The following is an 18,317-nucleotide window of genomic DNA, read 5'->3' as shown; positions in this document are numbered from 1 at the left end:
CACCTGGCCGGGATGTAGTTAGCAGGGTGACTCCCTTTTGTCCGCATGCAGTTCAGGGCACAAGGAAGGACTTTTTTTTTTTTTTTTTTCACTCTGGAGTGTTTAAAATTTCCAGAGGAAGATGTGGTAAAATGGACTTTTCTTTGCCATGCCCAAGTTCTCCCGTGTGGAAATGTACTTGAGTGTGTCCAAAGTACGGATGATCAGCAGCTCCTGCGAGTCCGGTCCGCTTTGTGTCATACGAGGAAGTCAAACATTCCTAACCTTTTATTACCGATTAGTAAAAACAGTGATGACAACAGCAATGAGAAGGGGGAGGAGGAGGGCCCTCCCCTACCAGGGGCCATGCTGCAATGCCCTCTCCAGGCCGGGCCGGCACTGGCCCTGACACACAGGCGTGACCTTGGCCACATCTCAGCAGTGGAAAGGTCTTGGACAGGATGCTGGTGCTCAGAAGCCATCACAGGACGATCTTAAAGGAGCTGCAGGAGGAAGGAGTGAGTTGGGTTTGGTGCTGGGGATCAAACCCAGAGCCTGACACAGGGCTACACATATAAACTCTACCACTGAGCTATACCCTAGCCCGTGTTTGGTTCTCTGGTAGAAAGTGGTGCAGACCTTACTGATCATACCCACCTCTCTCCCATGACTAAACAAGCCCTAGCTGACCTGGAATTCCCTGTGTACACCAAGCCGGCCTCGGATGTGTGCTGGGATTATAGACCTGCACTGCCACAGTTTAAGATTCTTGTTTGAGCCGGGCGGTGGTGGCGCACGCCTTTAATCCCAGCACTCGGGAGGCAGAGCCAGGCCTCGTACTAGTACGAGGGAGGCAGAGGCATGTGGAGTTTAAGGTCAGCCTGAGCCACATGAGACCCTGTCTCAAAACAAACAAACAAAAACTGGAATGGGCTAGGTCCCTAGTGTGTCCCCTCTGGAAGACATCCTTAAACATCCCTGTCATACTATCCCAGAGTGAGTGGGTACTCAGAATGCAGGGGAGCTCCTGTCACACCTGGCAAAGTCTGGTGAGCGGGAAATGACATGCTGGAACTCCGAGAGATTGATGGTCCCATCCCTGTCGATGTCTGACTCTTCCAGGATCTGGAGAAGGGAGGGCTTTAGGCTTCAGCCCCAACCCTTTCCACCCGACACCCCAGGCCCAGCAGGCACAGTCAGCTCACATTATCAATGAGCTGCTTCATCTCAGAAGCAGTGAGCCGTGTGTCCTCGCCCTCTCCCGTGAGGCAGTTCACAAGCCGACTCAGGTCCTCTCTGTCCAGGGTTCCGTCGTCATCAAAGTCTAGGCGGCAGACACAGGGAGCAATAAGGACATGCGCAAGACGTGTTCTGCAGGCACACACCTGGCCCCCACTTCCTGTGTGGAAAGGAATGGGGTCCTGCTTACGGTGCTTACCAAAGATGCGGAAGGCATAGTGGGACTTGATGTCTGGGGTTGCTGTGTCACTGAAGACACTCAGGAGGTCCAGGAAGTCCTCGAAGCTCAGGCTGTCTCTGGTCGGGGACGTCGAGAAGACCATGCAGATTCGCTCCTTGAAGGGGTTGGCCTGGGTAAGAAAGCCTTCCGTGAATGTCCCAGGGCACTGCCTGGGTGACATGCTCAGCCAACTCAGCCAGAAACTTGAGGGAGGGTCTGACAAATTCAGGCTGATCCTCCTGTCTCTACCTCCCAAGTGCTGGATTACAGGCATGTGCCACTATGACTGAGTCCCTTTTGGGAACCTGAGGAAGCTGATGACAGTGGTGGCACTTCATGGAGTTCAGGCTCGAAGGGGAGAACCTCTGAAGGTCGGACATGGAGGGCTCAGGAGGGACCACTAAGCCAGCCAGGAAAGGGGCAGAGATGGTCCCTGGGAGTCTTAACTGAGGCACATCACCACTGGAGTCAGCAGGAAAGGGGCAGAGATGGTCCCTGGGAGTCTTAACTGAGGCACATCACCACTGGAGTCAGCAGGAAAAGGAAAGCAAGGCAAAGCAACAAGACAAGCCGCTTATAACTGTAAGCGCACATGTGAGCACATGCCACCATACACGTGTGGAAGTCAAAGGGTAACTTTCTGTAGTCATTTCTCTTCCACCATGGGTTCCAGAGGTCAAGCCTAGGTCCTTGGGCTTACAAGGCAAGTGTTTTTAGCCTCTAAGCTACTTGAAGCAAGTACCCTCCAGCTGGACTACGCTGGTCATTTTGAAATATATTTAATTGAACAATTATTTTGTTACAGAGCCAGGCTCTTTGCATAGAAATGTCATAACAGACAGGTCTTATGGTGTGTGCGTTTAATTCTGTGCCAAGGCAGGTGAATCTCTCTTAAGAGTTCAAGGATAGCCTGGTTTACATAGCGAGTTCCAGCCAGGCTAGCTAGGACTTCACCGTGAGACCTTGTCTCTAATAATAACAACAACAACAACCCTAATTATTTTTATTCACAGCAGGCTGGGCATGGTGATGTCTTTAATCTCAGTGCTCAGAAGGCAGGGAAAGGAGGATAGAAGCAAGTTCAAGGCCAGCCAAGGCTACATAGTAAAACCCCCTGTCAGAAAAAAGAAGTGATGGATTAGTCCAGTCAGTAAAGTGCTTGCCATGTAAACATAAAGACATGCATTCAATCCCCAAAACTTCTGTTTTTAAAAAGAGAGGAGTGGGCTGGAGAGATGACTCAGCGGTTAAAAGCCTGTGCTGCTCTTGCAGAGGACCCTAATCCAGTTCCCAGCACCCATGATGGGCAGCTCACAACTGCCTACTGTCACTCCAGCACCAGGGGATCCAACGCCTTCTGTACTCTGTGGGCACTGGCACTTACGTGTGTACATGGGCACATACAAACAATTACGTACTATCATCAAAATGAACCCAGGGTGTGGTGGCATGTGCTCCCAATCAGAATGGTAGGAAGAGTTAAGTAACGTAGCAGAGACAGGATGGATGACGTGGGAAGAGGAGAGGAGAGGAGAGGAGAGGAGAGGAGAGGAGAGGAGAGGAGAGGAGAGGAGAGAGTGGAGAAAGGACTGAACCTTGAGTTCTGGAAGGCTGAGAATCTGCTCGAATGACACTCGGGTGTGCAGTGACTCTTCCACGCTCCGATGCTCCGGGGGAAGCAACTCACAAAACCGCCTGTGGGCTCTGGCAGAGAGAGGGGAACTTACTGGTGCCTTCAAGCAACCCGGCTCCCTGGGTTTCTGACATTCCCATTCTGCATTCTGAAATCAGGTGTATTAGTAAGTCACATGACCGGGACTGTCACTGGGTAACCTTCAGCCAGACAGAAGTCAGTCACAAAATAGCAGAGGCCTGGAGTCCCTTCTTAGGGTGGGTATTTATGGAGGAGAGGCATGTGTGTCTGCGGACACTATACCAGGCACTCTGTATAATCTAGAGATACCCGTGCCGTTCCCTTCGGCTGTCAGGCTACAGAACCAGTTGTCCCCAAGATACGGGAACTCCCCAGGAATCTCATGTGAGAAGGATGAAGCCTGGTGTCAGCCAAGGAGGAACAGTCAACGGGGATGGGTGTCACACAGTTCCAGTGACTTGTCACCTTTCCAGGAACCTTCATGTCTGGCTGATGTGAGACTTATATTTAAATTAGGGCATAAGGCATGTGACACTAAGCAGTCTGGTTAGGATGTGGTCTCTCCATCAGTCTCCGCTCCATTCTCTTATGAAAGGTTCCTGGAGAACAAGGTCCTGGACCCTAACAATGGCAGCAACAATTTCAAAGATTCCTAAAGAATGAAGAGGTTAGGGACGGAGCTGTAAGGGGCCCTAAACAACGGGGAGGAAAGAGCAAAAACATACGATGTCACTTTCATTCCAGGGACCCCCTTCTCTCACCTACCACCTCTTTCCCAGTGGAATTTCTTTGAGGAGACCAGGAACCTCCCTAGGTCAAGCGTCCTGGCCATTAAAGCACTTACAATGAGCTTTATAAGCAAGTTACCAGAAACCTCTGAACCTGTTTCCTTGTTCTGTAAGCACCTCCTGAAGATTTAAGTAATGTGGGAATCACTCAGTGGCTCCTGGGCTCAGTAAACGTTAACGGTTGGTTACTGTATTTTAAACAGGTAAAGCTGGGAGAAGGGTGAGCCAGCTCCTCAAGGCTTCTTGCTTTTGCCAGAGGGCAAAGTCCGCACAGAGCCACAGCTGCTCCAGAAGCTAACAGGAAGCTCAGCAGTGAGGAGGCCAGCGGGGCTCAAACAGCCCACCTTTTCCTGGATACACAGAGTGTATGCGTGGTGCAAAGCTGAGATCCCGGCGCGGGCAAGACTTGCACTCTGGGCCTCCCTATATCCGCTGATCTTGATTTCCGTGAAACCCGGCCCCACCCTCGGAGGAGAGGTGTCCAGTCAAGCCCCCGCTAGGACAGCACCCCCAAAGCCCCCCTCCCTTGGCAATCCCGCGGTGGAGGGCAGGGATTGGGACAGCACTCACAGAAGGATCTCCTGCTTGGTCAGGAACGTCAGGTCCTGAAAGGCAAATCCAGACAAGGGTCAGCAAGCCGCCGGAAAGCCAAGGCTGCCCCGCCGCCGGCTCCCGAACCCCACTCCCCGGCGCGGGCCCGCACGCGAGCTCCGCGAGAATTGATGCCCCGCGCACCTGGTACTCGGCCAGCAGCTCCTTGGACAGGCGACTGCCCGAGCCTCCCATCGCCGCGGTGCGCGCACAGCTTCACCAACTCTCCCCGGGACTCCGGCAACTTTCTCACTTCCGTCCTCGGGCCGCGTCCCCGCCCCGCCCCGTCCCGTCCCCACAGCAACCGCTGCTTGGCCTCCGCCCCCGGGCCCGCCCCTGCGTCCAGTGCCCTGGCACCCTCCGCACGGCTCAGCCGCTCCGATCCCGGCTCCCCGCGGGCCCAGGAGAGCGGGAGGCAGGGCCCGGGGGAGGAGCCGGACGCGCCTGGGCGGAGCCCAGGCTTCATGGCCCCGCCTCCTGGTGGGCGGGACAGAGCGCGCCGCTCGCACGTGGTGCAAACTGCGCTTGCGTCGGGGCTACTACGTCCCTCGTTGCGTTCTCCGCGCAGAACCTGGAGATGCATCCGCCTCGCCTAAAGCAGGTGTTGGAGACCTCTGTCCTGGGTGGAGCAGGTAACCTCCGCGGAGGAGATCCAGTGCCCCTCTGCCGAGAGGGACAGTCCCAGACTGTCTTCCTGGATACGAGCTGCAGCCCCCGCCACCTTGCCGACTCTTCCAGAAGTAGCTTACCTCCCTGCTGCCTCCTGAAACTGATTGTGCAGTTATCGCCCATTCGTGGAACAGTTGACAAGGTAGGCTTCCATTTTACAAAACAGATTCAGTTTCAGTGATGTTTCAGGATTCGGGATTTTTAGAGATCGGTCCTGTCCACAGATCCCCACTGCCTTTATCGTCATAGCTATCCGGCTTCCTTTGACCCCTTCCGCAAAGTTCAAGCTTCCCGCCGTAGAAACCAAGATTGGTCTACCTATTTGCTCCCTTCTCCTAACCGCCAGGACATTCAGATAATTACCAGATGCACGTACGAATGGACAAACTTACACTGCGTGGAAAAGTGGGGATTCCAAGCTACAGGGAAGAGGAGGGAAAGGTGGATTCTGTGACAGTTAATGTTGGTGGTCAATCGATTGGATCTGGAATCAAGGAGAAGGCAAAACTGCTGAGCACTCCTGTGGGATTTCCTTGGTCAGATTATTTGAAGTGGGAATGTGCACACTGCCTTCGGGTAGTAGCCCGTACAAAAGGGAAATGGAAGAAGGAAACTGCTTGTGGCCCGTTTGCCTTCGCTTGCTGATAAGTCGTCCATCCGGTTACTGCACTGTGGAGTTCATTTGCTAACATTAGAACCAGCCTCTTCCAGCTTCCAACTCAGACTAACGCCCAATAGCTATCCAGGAACCCTCCAGGCCTTCAGCACCGGATTGGGATTGCTGAAACACCCATCCTTGTGGACTGAGCAACTACCATTGTTGGCCTGCCTAGGCAGTATCAAGTAAAACAGTCTACTAAAGCCCTGTTTACTATATATCCATCAAGCACCTTTACACAGTGAGCCTTCTTGCCAGCCCTTCCACCTTTATTTATTTATCTTAAAGATTTATTATATAATGTTCTGTCTGCATGCATGCCTTCAGACCAGAAGAGGGCGCCAGATCTCATTACAAATGGTTGTGAGCCACCATATAGCTGTAGGGAATTGAATTCAGGACCTCTGGAAGAGTTAAGAGTTCAGTGCTCTTAACTGCTGAGCCATCTCTCCAACACCCCCCCCCACACACACACACCTTTATTTGTTTTGAGAGTTCCTTTTCCCTCTGTGTTTAAATTTATTTTAATTGATTGACTGATTTTGAGACAGGGTCTCTCAAGTAGCCATGCTATACAGGCTCGTCTCTGAACTCACAGAGATCCTTCTGCCTCTGCATCCTAAGTGCTGAGATCAGAGTGTTTGCCATCATCTCCAGATTCAAAAACAAAAACAACCAAACAGTAAAAACAACTGCCTCTGCTTCTCAAGAACTGAGATTAAAGAAATGTGCCACCAAACCTAGCTCAAAATATATTTTTATTACACACACACATGTTTGATTTTCAAGACAGGGTTTCTCTGTGTGTCTCTGGCTCTTCTGGAACTCACTTTGTAGACCAGGCTGTCCTTGAACTCAAAAGATCCACCTGCCTGTGCCTCCCGAGTGCTGGGTGCACCACTATGCCTGGCTATATTTTTAATTCAGTAAAAGCACCCTCATTTGCAGATTATAGGATTATGAACAATGTCTATGCTTTCTAAATATTTTGCCAAGGTCACATTATCTCTTGCTTTTATTTTTCTTTTGTTTTATTTGATTTTTCAGGATTTTAAAAACAGTCCAAATGAGGGGTCTGGTTCATTTCAGCTCCTTTGCTTCTAAGTTTCTGCTTCTTTACCTTCTGCTCATCAGTGCTGACCAGGGTGAAATCCTACAGCATTGAACCTTGAATTTCACATTATCTTCATTCATGTGCTGACTGGTTTGGTATCTTTTCGCCTATGCACGGCAAATCCTTGACTTAATCAATTTTCTCAGTTTTAGAATTAGAGTAAAAACATGATTCAAAAATAATCTCTGGCCGGGCTGTGGTGGTGATCCCAGTACTCAGGAGGGAGAGGTAGATGGATCTATCTGCCAGTTCGAGGACAGCCAGAGAAACTCTACACAGAGAAACCCTGTCTCAAAAAAAAAAAAAAAGATAAAATAAATATAAAACAATAAATAGGGGCTGGAGAGATGGCTCAATGGTTAAGAGCATTGCCTGCTCTTCCAAAGGTCCTGAGTTCAATTCCCAGCAACCACATGGTGGCTCACAACCATCTGTAAAGAGGTCTGGCGCCCTCTTCTGGCCTTCAGGCATACAGACAGAATATTGCATACATAATACATAAATAAATATTTTAAAAATAAATAATAATAATCTCTGAGCTGGGCTGTGGTGGTGCAGGTTTTTTTGTTGTTAAAAAAAATCAAAAGCAGCCAGGCTGTGGTGGTGCACACCTTTAATCCCAGCACTCCAGAGGCAGAGGCAGGTGCATCTCTGTGAGTTTGAGGCCAGCCTGGTCTACAAGAGCTAGTTCAGGGACAGGCACCAAAGCTACAGAGAAACCCTGTCTCGAAAAAAAAAAAAAACCTCTGGAAACGGGCTGTCTCTTATTTATGTACGTTTCATCTCTGTTTCAGGTAGCTTCATGGCTGCTCCAGATGGTTCACAGGATTCACAGGAAACTTCCTATCTGCTCCCTCTGAAGCCTGAGGTCTGGGAGGAGCAAGGCATCCCGGACTTTGTCTATGGACAGAAAGACCTCGTCGGGAAGGGAATCCAATGGCCAGGGAATGCAGGCCTCGCCCTGGACTCACTGCCACGGTCCCGCTTTGACTCTGCTCTCTGTTCTGCATGGAAGCAGCGAGTGGAGCTGGGCCTCTTTCGATACCGCCTGGAAGATCTGCAGACCCAAATCCTCCCTGGTTCCGTGGGCTTTGTAGCTCAGCTGAATGTAGAACGAGGAATACAGAGGAGGCCACCCCAGAATATCCAAAGTGTGAGGCAGGAGTTTGATCCCGAACAGTTTAACTTCAATAAAATCCGACCTGGAGAAGTCCTTTTCCGTTTGCGACGACGGGAGCCCGATGGCCCAAAGCAAGAGGACATCCTTGTGCTGATCAATGTTAGCCCCCTGGAGTGGGGGCACGTGCTGCTGGTGCCTGAGCCTGCTCTTGGGCTCCCCCAGCGCCTGCTGCCTGGGACACTGCGGGCGGGGCTTGAAGCTGTGCTACTGAGTTTGCACCCAGGCTTCCGGGTCGGCTTCAACAGCCTGGGAGGTTTGGCCTCTGTGAACCATCTCCACCTGCATGGGTACTACCTGGCCCACCCACTGCCTGTGGAGGGCGCCCCAAGCACACCTCTAGACCCAAAGGGCTATATCCATCTGCTGCAGGCCCTCCCAGCCCCTGGCTTCCTCTTCTACACTAGTGGGCCAGGGCCTGACATGGAAGGCTTAATTCGCAGGGTATGCCGGGCCACTGACTATCTGAGTAACCATGAGATTGCACATAATTTATTTGTGACCCGGGGCACTCCACCCGGGCCAGCATCATCTTCCGCAGGCCTCACTGGGCTCCGAGTCATCCTGTGGGCCCGGAAATCCAGCTTTGGAATCAAGGAAAGTGGGGCTTTCAATGTTGCACTCTGTGAGCTGGCTGGCCACCTACCTGTTAAGACATCCCAGGACTTTGGCAGCTTGACAGAGGCAGCTGCGGTGGCCCTCATTCAGGACTGTCTGCTGCCCCAAGCTCAGGCAGAGGAGGTGCAGGCAGCGCTTGTGGCCCTGATGGCCCAGGAAGAGCTGTGATTCTTCAGGAGTTTCTTCTTTCTTGATTCGAGGCCCTTTCCAAAGGCTGCTAATCACTGGTATTTGGGCATCTCTTGTATGACGGCCTTCCCACTGCTCAACTCAAGGACTGAGTATAAAGAATGGATATAGTCCCAGGAATGTTCCAGCTGCTTCTCCCCTCCCTTAGACAAGCCCCAGGGGTAACCACTCTACCATTGAGGGCCAGATAGATCACTCCCTGGGGGAAGAGTGCTTGCTGCCAAGCCTGTAGACCTGAGTTCAACCTCCAGTGCCCATGTGGTCCAGGTTGCCCTCTGACTTCCACACACACACCATGGCATACACACACATACATGTACACACAGATAAAAGTAAATGTATCTCAAATAAAGTAAATGTGCCAGGTGGTGGTGATACATACCTTCAATCCCAGCCTGGGGTGGGGGTGGGGGCAGCAGAGGCAGGGAGATCTCCATCAATTCCAGGATAGTGTGACCTACAGATCAAGTTCAAGGCAGTCCAGGCTACACAAAGAAACCCTTTTTCAGGTGGAGGTCTCCTAATTAAATTAGGAGGTGTGAGTTTCCCATTCCTGGCTGCTATCTGGACTTTGTCTTTTGGTGAGAGTCACTGGCCTCTGTTTTGGTGGGTTATGGATGCACCCAGCTACCGTTTCCTTATCTGACCTTTGCTCCTGCCCTTTCCCCACCACTGACTGCCTTTTTTTTTTCCTTAATAAATGGAGTCTGCTCTGTTGCCCAGGCTAGTCTCAAACTCCTCAAAGAACTAACTCCCCACCTTAGTCCCTGAATCGCCTGGATTCCAGCTTTGCCTGTGGCTGGCTTTGCCTCTCCCCTGCACTCAGCACTGCTTCATTCAGATGCTCAACTCCCCGTCTCTCTGAAAATCCATCCTAGATTTTCTTCTAGCCCCCAATAACAGGGTTGACTAGTGAGCTCAAAGGCAGCCTAGATCACATACCAACTCTGCCTTAAATGTTTTTTAATGCTGGTCATAGGCCAGCAAGAGAGCTCAGGGCTGAAGGTACTTGGCATCAAGCACAAGGACAGGAGCTTCATCCCTGGGACACACTTCGTTCAAGGAGAACCAGCACCTGCAAGTTTCTCTGACTTCCCACATGGGCACTGAACAAACCTAACAAGTTTTCTCTTTGGGTTTTTTTGTTGTTTTGCTTTTACTTTTGTTTTTGTTTTATTTCGAGACATGGTTTCTCTGTGTAACAGTCCTGGCTGTCCTGGAACTCGTTTTGTAGACCAGGCTGGCCTCGAACTCACTGAGATCCACCTGCCTCTGCCTCCCAAGTGCTGAGATTAAAGGCGGGCACCACCACCGCCCGGCTCTGTTTGTTTTGAGACAGGGTCTCACTGTGTAGCTTTGACTGGCCACCAACTCACAGAGATCTGACTGCCTCTGCTCCTGCATGCTAGGACTAAAGCATATCCTGGCTTAATTTTTTAAAGAAGTGATGGTCCTTTTACTGCTTCCACTTAGCAGGTGAAGAAATGGTTGTTGACACAGTCACTTTCTTAGGTCAAGCAGCTATTAGCAGAGTCAAGGCCGAAGCACAGGCCTTGACTTGAGAGGCCAGGACTTAACTAACGCTGATACAATGCATAGTTGAGAGGGTCTATCCAGTCAGCAGCTTCCATGATGGTAGTGCTGTCTTTCAAAGTTGATGGCCCTCCTGGAATCTTTCAACAGCTAAGCCCCTGTACCCTACCTGTGGTTGAGTCAGTCTGGGAAGTTGTTGGGTTTTTTTTTGTTTGTTTGTTTTGTTTTTTTTTTTTTTTTTTTTTTTTTTTTTTTTTTTTTTTTTTTTTNTTTTTTTTTTGGTTTTTCGAGACAGGGTTTCTCTGTGGTTTTGGAACCTGTCCTGGAACTAGCTCTTGTAGACCAGGCTGGTCTCGAACTCACAGAGATCCGCCTGCCTCTGTCTCCCTGTTTTGTTTTTCTGAGACAGGGTTTCTCTGTGGCTTTGGAGTCTGTCCTGGAACTAGCTTTGTAGACCAGGCTGATCTTGAACTCACAGAGATCCACCTGCCTCTGCCTCCCGAGTGCTGGGATTAAAGCTGAGTTAGGTGTGATGGCACACACCTGTAATCCTAGCATTTGGGAGGCTAGGGCAGGAGACTGCCACAAATTCCAGGCCAGCTTGAGGTACAAGCATGACCCCTGTTTTGTAAAAACAAAGGGGATGGAGAGATGGTTCAGATGTTAAGAGTGATGGCTGAGCCAGGCTCAGGAAGCAGACCTCTGGAACTTGGAAGGTATCCAGGGCTACATGAGGAGACCCCAGCTACAAAACAAAAAACACCCATCCCGGCAAGGTGGCATAATGCCTTTAATCACATCACTGAGGAGGCAGAGTATTTATGGGTTTGAGGTCATCTTGGTTTACATAGTGAGTTCCAGGTTTGCCAGGGCAACATAGGAAAACCTTGTCTCAAAACAAAAACATCCATAAATATTAGGACCAACTTCTTTGAGATCCCAACATAGACTGAAAACCCGAAGCTCTCCAAGAATCCTTGAGGCCTCCAAGGCCAGGAAGGGACTGCTGAGACATGCTGCCTTGCAGGCTGCACAACAGCTGGATTCTTGGGTTCTCCCGGGTGAGACAACCTTCTACACATATAGAGAGAATATATATAAACAAAGCTTTGTTCCCTTAGAGAACCCGGACTAATATCCTTGCGCAAGACTTGAACAAGATCAAGTCAAGCCAACCAACATTCCAATGGAGATGGAAAAAGTCTTTGAAGACAGGGCTTACTTCTCAGGAAATCTAATTTTTTGTTTGTCTGTTTTTTGATACAGGATTTGTCTACATAGCCCTGACTGTCCTGGAACTTAATATGTAGACCAAGCTGGGCTTGAACTCTTCATGAGATCTGTCTGCCTCTCCCTCTGAAAGCTGGGATTAAATATGAGTGCTACAAAAAAAAAACTGGCCTTTTTTTTTTTTAGGAATTCTAGCTTACACTTTGTTTCTCAGGATGACCTTGAACTTTTGAATCTCCTGCCACCACCTCCCAAGTGCTGGGATCACAAGTGAAAGCCACCATGTCTGCCTTTTTTTTTTTTTTTTAAACTTAACCATATGCATGTTATTAGGCCCAAGGGCCTCTTCCATCCTCGGCAAGGGGAGTGCTAACCTTCTCTCCTTTCAAACAACACCACCACGTCTCTTTTATGGGGTGCTGGAGATCAACCCAGGGCTTTGTGCACGTTAGGCCATTAGTCTACCCAGCTGATCTACATCCCAACCCCAAGTCTTCACTTTAAAATTACATTTATTAATTTATTTTGTATCTGTGTGTGTCTGTCTAGATCAGTGGGTAAGTTTTGGGAAGTCAGTCTTTCTCTTACTTTGAGGACTCTCTAACTCAGGTCATCAATCTTGAATTCCTTTACCTGCCGAGCCATCTGGAAGCCCTGTGCTGTGTGTGGGATAACCCCTCTGTATGCTGTGAATATTTTATTACCATTTGTTAATAAAGAAGCTGTTTTGGCCTATAGCAAGGCAGGATATAGCCAGGTGAGAAATCCAAACAGAGCTAGTTAGTAATAGGCTAAATTGTTTCTAATTATATATTAAGCCTCTGAATGGTTATTTTAAAAGGGACTATGGAACCCGTAGGACAGAAAAGCCTGTTTACACCCCTGCCCTTTTTATGCAAATTCCTTGATTTGAATTGTGAAGTTATTACCAAATTACATCACTTTTCAGGGTCAGTTACAATCATCTTGAGAAGCACAGAAAAAACTTTGACAAGGGTACATCAATGCCTAAATACACACTTTTTAAAAAAGATTTATTTAGGGCTGGAGAGATGGCTCAGCGGTTAAGAGCATTGCCTGCTCTTCTAAAGGTCCTGAGTTCAATTCCCAGCAACCACATGGTGGCTCACAACCATCTGTAATGAGGTTTGGTGCCCTCTCCTGGCCTGCAGGAACACACACAGACAGAATATTGTATACATAATAAATAAATAAATATTTTTTAAAAAAAAAGATTTATTTATTATGTATACAATGTTCTGTCTATATATATGCTTACAGGCCAGAAGAGGGTACCAGAAGAGGGCTGTGAGCCACCATGTGGTTGCTGGGAATTGAACTCAGGACCTCTGGAAGAGCAGCCAGTGCTCTTAACCTCTGTGCCATCTCTCCAGCCCCTAAAAACACACTTTTCATTCTCTTGTTATAGGTATACAATTTAAAAGATTGTACACTGAGCATATGTACCTTACAGAATTCCATCTAAGTTATGAACTCTTCCTCAAAAATGTCATTCAACAACATCTTAAATTTAAGGAAGGGTTTGATGATACAAGTTTCAAAATAAATATGTATTGACTTGACCTGTTTATGACAAAATATTTGTTTACATTTTAGATGTCAGGGTAATTTTTCTTGCACTTATAATGCTTGCTTGTTTACTTACTTGAAACCCCTTTAAGGAGTAAAAAGATCAAGAGATTTTTTTTTTTTTTTAATATAATCTCCTTTTTGGGAGTTTTTTATTTGTTTGTTTTTCCAGGAGAAGGTTTCTCTGTCTAACAGCTCTGGCTGTTCTGGAACTCACTCTGTGGACCAGGCTGTTCTCAAACTCAGAAATCTGCCTGTCTCTGCCTTCCAAGTGCTGGGATTAAAGGCGCTGCCACCACCACCTGGCTAGAATAATACTTTTTTTTAATCACATAGAATACTGATTTTAAGAATAAAAGAATGAGGGGGCTGGAGAGATGGCTCAGAGGTTAAGAGCATTGCCTGCTCTTCCAAAGGTCCTGAGTTCAAGTCCCAGCAACCACATGGTGGCTCACAACCATCTGTAATGATACCTAGTGCCCTCTTCTGGCCTGCAGGCTTACAGACAGAATATTGTATACATTATAAATAAATATTTTTAAAAAAAAGAATAAAATAATGAGAGTCTAGAGATGGCTCAGGGCTGGAAAGATGGCTCAGCAGTTAGGAGCGCTCGTATCTTTTGTAGAGAACCAGCGTTGGTTCCAAGCACCCACATGGCAACTATCAACCATATGTAGCGCCATTTCTAGAGGACTGACAATGGCCTCTGAGGGCATTGCATGCATGTGACACACATATATAAATGCATGCAAAACACCCATACAAATAAAATAATTTTTTTTTTTTTTGGTTTTTTGAGGCATAGTTTCTCTGTGGTTTTGGAGCCTGTCCTGGAATAAGTAAATTTTTAAAAGAATGAAAGAAGGGGCTGGAGAAATGGATCAGTTGTTAAGAACACTGGCTGCTCTTCCAGAGTACCTGGATATGACTCCCAGCACCCACGTGGCAGCTCACAACCATCTATAATTCCAGTTACAGAGGATTCACCACCCTTTCCTGGCCTCTCACAGATACGCACTCAAGCACACAGACATACACATAAAATAATTGTTTAATAAATGCTGGAGAAACAACTCACTAGTTAAGAGCACTTATTGCACTTCCAGAGGACCCAGGTTCAGTTCCCATCACCCACACGGTGGCTGACAGCCATGTGTAACTCCAGTCTCAAGGGATCTGATGCCTTTTTCTGACTTGCACAGGCACCAGGCAAGAATGCTGTCCAGATCCATACATGCAGGCAAAAGCTCATACACATAAGATAATTAAAAAAAAAATTACAAGTGGCAAAAGCCTCCATTACCACACAACCAATTACTTTGGCAAATTTTCAGTAAGCAGAAAATACTCATATTCATGTAACATCTGGAATGTTTGTCTTTTTTTTTTTCTTAACAAAACACGTTCTCTGAATTTTGCCACACAAAACAATTCAGCCAGGCAGTGGTAGCACACGCTTTTAATCCCAGCACTCAGGAAGTAGAGGCTGGCGGATCTCTGTGAGTTCGAAGCCAGCCTGGTTTAGAGAGAGTTTCAAGACAGTCAAGACTATTTCATAGAGGAAACCCTATCTCAAAAAAGCACCAAAACAGCCTGGCGGTGGTGGCGCACGCCTTTAATCCCAGCACTCGGGAGGCAGAGGCAGGTGGATCTCTGTGAGTTCGAGACCAGCCTGGTCTACAGCGCTAGTTCCAGGACAGGCTCAAAGCCACAGAGAAACCCTGTCTCGAAAAAACCAAAAAAAAAAAAAAAAAAAAAAAAAAAATACCAAAACCAACCAAACAAAAAAAAAATAAACTAAAGCACAAATTGGGTTGGGACTGGTGGAGGAGGCTAGTGGAAGTCAGTAGGGAAATATCAGGTATAGAAAGGCGGTAACAACAGAGCAATCGGATGAGGTAACTACTATTTCCTCATCGTTCTAGTAAAAACTTGTTTATGGTGGAGGGCTCCATGCCAAGGCATGGGGTGTAGAGGTCGAGGAGGACAGTTTACTGTTGCCCTGGTTCTCTCCCCCCACCATGTGGGTTCCAGGGGTCGAACTCAAGTCCGCGGGCCTGTCAGTAAACATTTAACCCGCTGAACCACCTCTCTGGCCCCATTCTGTAATTCGTTAATGGAACTGTTTCAGTTTATCAGGGTGAAAACCTCAGAAGGCACGTGTCCTAATCGCTTGCTGTCCCTGTCAAGGGAGGGGACTTTTTTATTTATTTACTGTGTATACATTGTTCTGCCTGCACACCAGGTAAGGGCAACAGTTCTCATTATAGATGGTTGTGAGCCACCATGTGGTTGCTGGGAATTGAACTCAAGACCTCTGCAAGAACGGCCAGTGCTCTTAACCGCTGAGCCACCTTTCCAGCCCCAGAGCACCATTCCTAAAATGCAGAAGAAGCAAAAGCAGCTATTTGTCCCAAATAACAGACTTGTTTGCCTAGTCCATCGGATTGCAGGAAAGGTGGGTGGAGAAGGCGCCCACCCGCGCCAGTGCAGGAGGACTACAAGTCCTATAAAGCATTAGAAGAATCCCTCTTGGTTGATCACGGGCTCTTCCGCACTCTGACCTCCAGCTGCACCGGGCAAAAGGAGACAACCCGGGGCCAAGATGGCTTCGACTGGCACCAGAGTGGGTGTGGTTCCCGGGAAGGCCACGCCCCCAGAACGCTACTCCAATAGGGTCCGCCTTCGTGTCCATAGCGACGGCGGCGGCGGCGGCCGTCGGCTTGCTTAAGGAGGCGCCGCCGCCGCCAGGATCTCGGAGCTAGGAGTTAACCCCGAGGGGGAGCGGGCTCCCCCTCGCGACGGCGGGGACAGACAGTCCTGTGGAACGAAGAGACGGTCCCCGACGTCCAGCAACGCCCAGGAAGAGCCGCCGCAGCGGGCGAGGGTCGGCCATGAGCGACCAGCTGAGTCCAACCCTGGGCTGCTAGGGGCAGCTCCAGCAGCCCCTGAGCTCTCCTCGAAACCTCGGGTGGGCAGTGTCTGCCGTGGGATTCCTTTCCTCTATCAGAGCCCGACCCTGACGTGTTCACATAGGGAAACTGAATCCTGGCTCAGGGAAAGGGCCGGCCCGAGAACCTTTGATCATCAGGGGTATTTTAAAGCTAAGAGTCCTCCAGTTCTGTCAGCCACCTCTCTTTCTATTCAGGAAAGAAAACAGCCGCGGTCGTAGCTTCTGCCTGCTCTGTTCTGCATGCACGTCAGTGTGTCGTATGGCCCGGGGTAGTCCTGGATGATGGGGTCTTTTAGTTCAGGGCTTACATCCTACCAACATCCCGTGCTCCCCACAGCCCTGTACTTGGAAACAACCTAGTCTACATTGGTCTGAAAGAGCAACATTTTCTTCTAGCTCCATAAAGGGTCTCTGGGTGAATTCCTGCAGGACTTCCTGGGCCTGGAAGGAGGTCTGATAAATATTTCATTCCCATGCCTTTCCCCTTAGAATCAAAGAGGATGGAGCCCAGTACCTGTAAGAACAGTGAATCTGAGGAAGACTATGTTGAGGAAGAAGAGTCTGAGGAAGAGTGTGTTAGAGAGGAAGCTACCACCCCTAACTCTTCCCAGCAGGCACTTGCAAAAGCTGACTATAAAGAATTTGAGAATGGGGTTACCTTATCTGTTATAGCCAAGAAAATTCCAAAGAAAATCCTAAGTGCAACAGACACAGATGATTTGGAAGTTGGGAGGAGAAAGAGAAAACGGAAACGAAGGTAACTTTCCCCTAGACCCCTAAGAGGTCTGGCTCTAGAGAGTCACCCCTTGGCCACCATTTGGTAGGGGAGAATGATGGGATATAAGCGGTTTACGTTAGCCTTTGGGAGACCAGAGGAGAACCAGGTTATGGTGTGCATCCATCAATAATCCCAGCAATGGGAAGGCTGAGACAGAAGAATTACTATTCATTCCGGGCCAGTTTGGGACCCTGATATAGAAAACCATATAGCGGTGGGCGGTGGTGGCGCACGCCTTTAATCCCAGCACTCAGGAGGCAGAGGCAGGCGGATCTCTGTGAGTTCGAGACCAGCCTGGTCTACAGAGCTAGTGCCAGGACAGGCTCCAAAGCCACAGAGAAACCCTGTCTCAAAAAAAAAAAAAAAAAGAAAAGAAAGAAAACCATATAGCAATGGGCTGAAGTGATGGCTCAATGGGGAAGAGAGCCTAGAGTGCATCACCGAAGGCTTGAGTTTGAATTCCCAATGCTCATCAAAAAGGGGCGGGGAGCTGGTCATGGTGGTATATGCCTTTGATCCCAGCATTCAGGGACCGGCTGATCTCTGAGTCCCAGGCCAGCCTGGTCTACAGAGCAAATTCCAGGACAGCCAGGGCTACACAGAGAAACACCCTCTTGAAATGAAAGACTGGAGCGGTATTAATCTTTGCTGCAACAGGAAAAAAATAATCAGAACCATTTGGGTCTGTCCAGCTGATTTGGCATGTTGGTTTGGTATTTAAGATGTTGCTAGAGAAAATGAATTTATATTATACATTTGTTAGCCGTTTCTTCACCTGAGCTCCCGGCAGCCTGGAGCCTCCCCTGCCCTCCCGCTCTGCCTGATTTCTGTTCTCCTTCATTTTAGACCCCTGGCCATCAACCTGACCAACTGCAAGTATGAGAGTGGTAAGCGCTGGCCCCATCTTCCACAGCCGTGTGTGCAAGAGGGGTTGTTCTTCTTCCTGGGACAGCCACAGTCATTCTCCCAGCCCCTGGCTCCTGCCTAGGTGACCTACTACCTACACCGAGGTTCCTGGGCGTCCCCAGGCTTAGCTCCTGGCAGCTGAGATGTCGCTATAGTAGCTTGTCACACTGGTAGGGAAGGTGTCTCCACAGTTAGCTGGCAAAACCAAACACACACACACACACACACACACACACAAAAAAAAAAAAAAACAGGCTGGAGAGATGGCTCAGTGGTTAAGAGCATTGCCTGCTCTTCCAAAGGTCCTGAGTTCAATTCCCAGCAACCACATGGTGGCTCACAACCATCTGCAATGAGGTCTGCTGCCCTCTTCTGGCCTGCACACATACACACAGACAGAATTATTGTATACATAATAAATAAATAAA

At 48.8% G+C, this 18,317-nt stretch overlaps 3 protein-coding genes and 1 non-coding gene across 6 annotated transcripts in view; 2 read left to right on the top strand and 2 right to left on the bottom strand.

Moving 5' to 3' along the window:
• Positions 1-249: 249 nt before the first annotated feature.
• On the bottom strand, positions 250-4,766 carry Cib1 (calcium and integrin binding 1). The gene is made up of 7 exons (XM_050153988.1): positions 4,616-4,766; positions 4,451-4,485; positions 3,034-3,142; positions 1,418-1,568; positions 1,185-1,303; positions 1,016-1,104; positions 250-482 (listed from the first exon to the last, which is right to left on the bottom strand). Exons 1-7 carry the CDS (start codon positions 4,664-4,666, stop codon positions 461-463), a joined length of 576 nt encoding a protein of 191 aa, XP_050009945.1. The 5' UTR covers positions 4,667-4,766; the 3' UTR covers positions 250-460.
• Positions 4,767-5,019: 253 nt separating this feature from the next.
• Positions 5,020-9,613, top strand: Gdpgp1 (GDP-D-glucose phosphorylase 1). 2 transcript variants are annotated; one of them, XM_050153985.1, is made up of 2 exons: positions 5,020-5,282; positions 7,707-9,613. In XM_050153985.1, the coding sequence occupies exon 2, from the start codon at positions 7,715-7,717 to the stop codon at positions 8,873-8,875; it is 1,161 nt and encodes a 386-aa protein (XP_050009942.1). In that variant the 5' UTR covers positions 5,020-5,282; positions 7,707-7,714; the 3' UTR covers positions 8,876-9,613. The 2 variants fall into 2 exon arrangements, with proteins under 2 accessions (XP_050009942.1, XP_050009943.1); XM_050153986.1 differs by lacking the exon at positions 5,020-5,282 and adding an exon at positions 5,329-5,983.
• Positions 9,614-11,932: 2,319 nt separating this feature from the next.
• LOC126508742 (U6atac minor spliceosomal RNA) lies at positions 11,933-12,055 on the bottom strand. The gene has a single exon (XR_007593955.1). It is a non-coding gene; the product is annotated as a U6atac minor spliceosomal RNA (small nuclear RNA).
• A 3,913-nt stretch (positions 12,056-15,968) lies between these two features.
• Positions 15,969-18,317, top strand: part of Ttll13 (tubulin tyrosine ligase like 13) — a 16,345-nt gene continuing 13,996 nt past the window's right edge. The window contains exons 1-3 of one of the 2 annotated variants that reach the window (XM_050153928.1): positions 15,969-16,223; positions 16,878-16,962; positions 17,830-17,870. Coding sequence is in view for 1 of the 2 variants with exons in the window: in XM_050153927.1 (XP_050009884.1) it covers positions 16,679-16,962; positions 17,830-17,870 (325 nt within the window). In the remaining variant the exon portion in view is untranslated. Of the gene's footprint in view, positions 16,963-17,829; positions 17,871-18,317 lie in introns of both variants that reach the window. The other variant, XM_050153927.1, reaches the window with a different exon arrangement.

Source organism: Alexandromys fortis, unplaced genomic scaffold, assembly GCF_014885135.2.
Source record: "Alexandromys fortis isolate MF-2015 unplaced genomic scaffold, M_Fortis_MF-2015_v1.1 scaffold_86, whole genome shotgun sequence".
Lineage (NCBI taxonomy): Eukaryota > Metazoa > Chordata > Mammalia > Rodentia > Cricetidae > Alexandromys > Alexandromys fortis.
Note: the sequence above shows the minus strand (reverse complement) of the source record. Positions and strands in the feature narration are given on the sequence as shown.

What these genes read in the sequence shown, in the direction of transcription:
- Cib1 (XM_050153988.1), bottom strand. Translation starts at nt 4,666, where the DNA reads ATGGGAGGCTCGGGCAGTCGCCTGTCCAAGGAGCTGCTGGCCGAGTAC. An exon ending in AGCTGCTGGCCGAGTACCAG is followed by an intron (nt 4,486 to 4,615) that starts GTGCGCGGGGCA and finishes TTTGCCTTTCAG; the next exon opens with GACCTGACGTTCCTGACCAA. An exon ending in TCAGCCTTCCAGAACTCAAG is followed by an intron (nt 1,569 to 3,033) that starts GTTCAGTCCTTT and finishes TTTCTTACCCAG; the next exon opens with GCCAACCCCTTCAAGGAGCG.
- Gdpgp1 (XM_050153985.1), top strand. Translation starts at nt 7,715, where the DNA reads ATGGCTGCTCCAGATGGTTCACAGGATTCACAGGAAACTTCCTATCTG.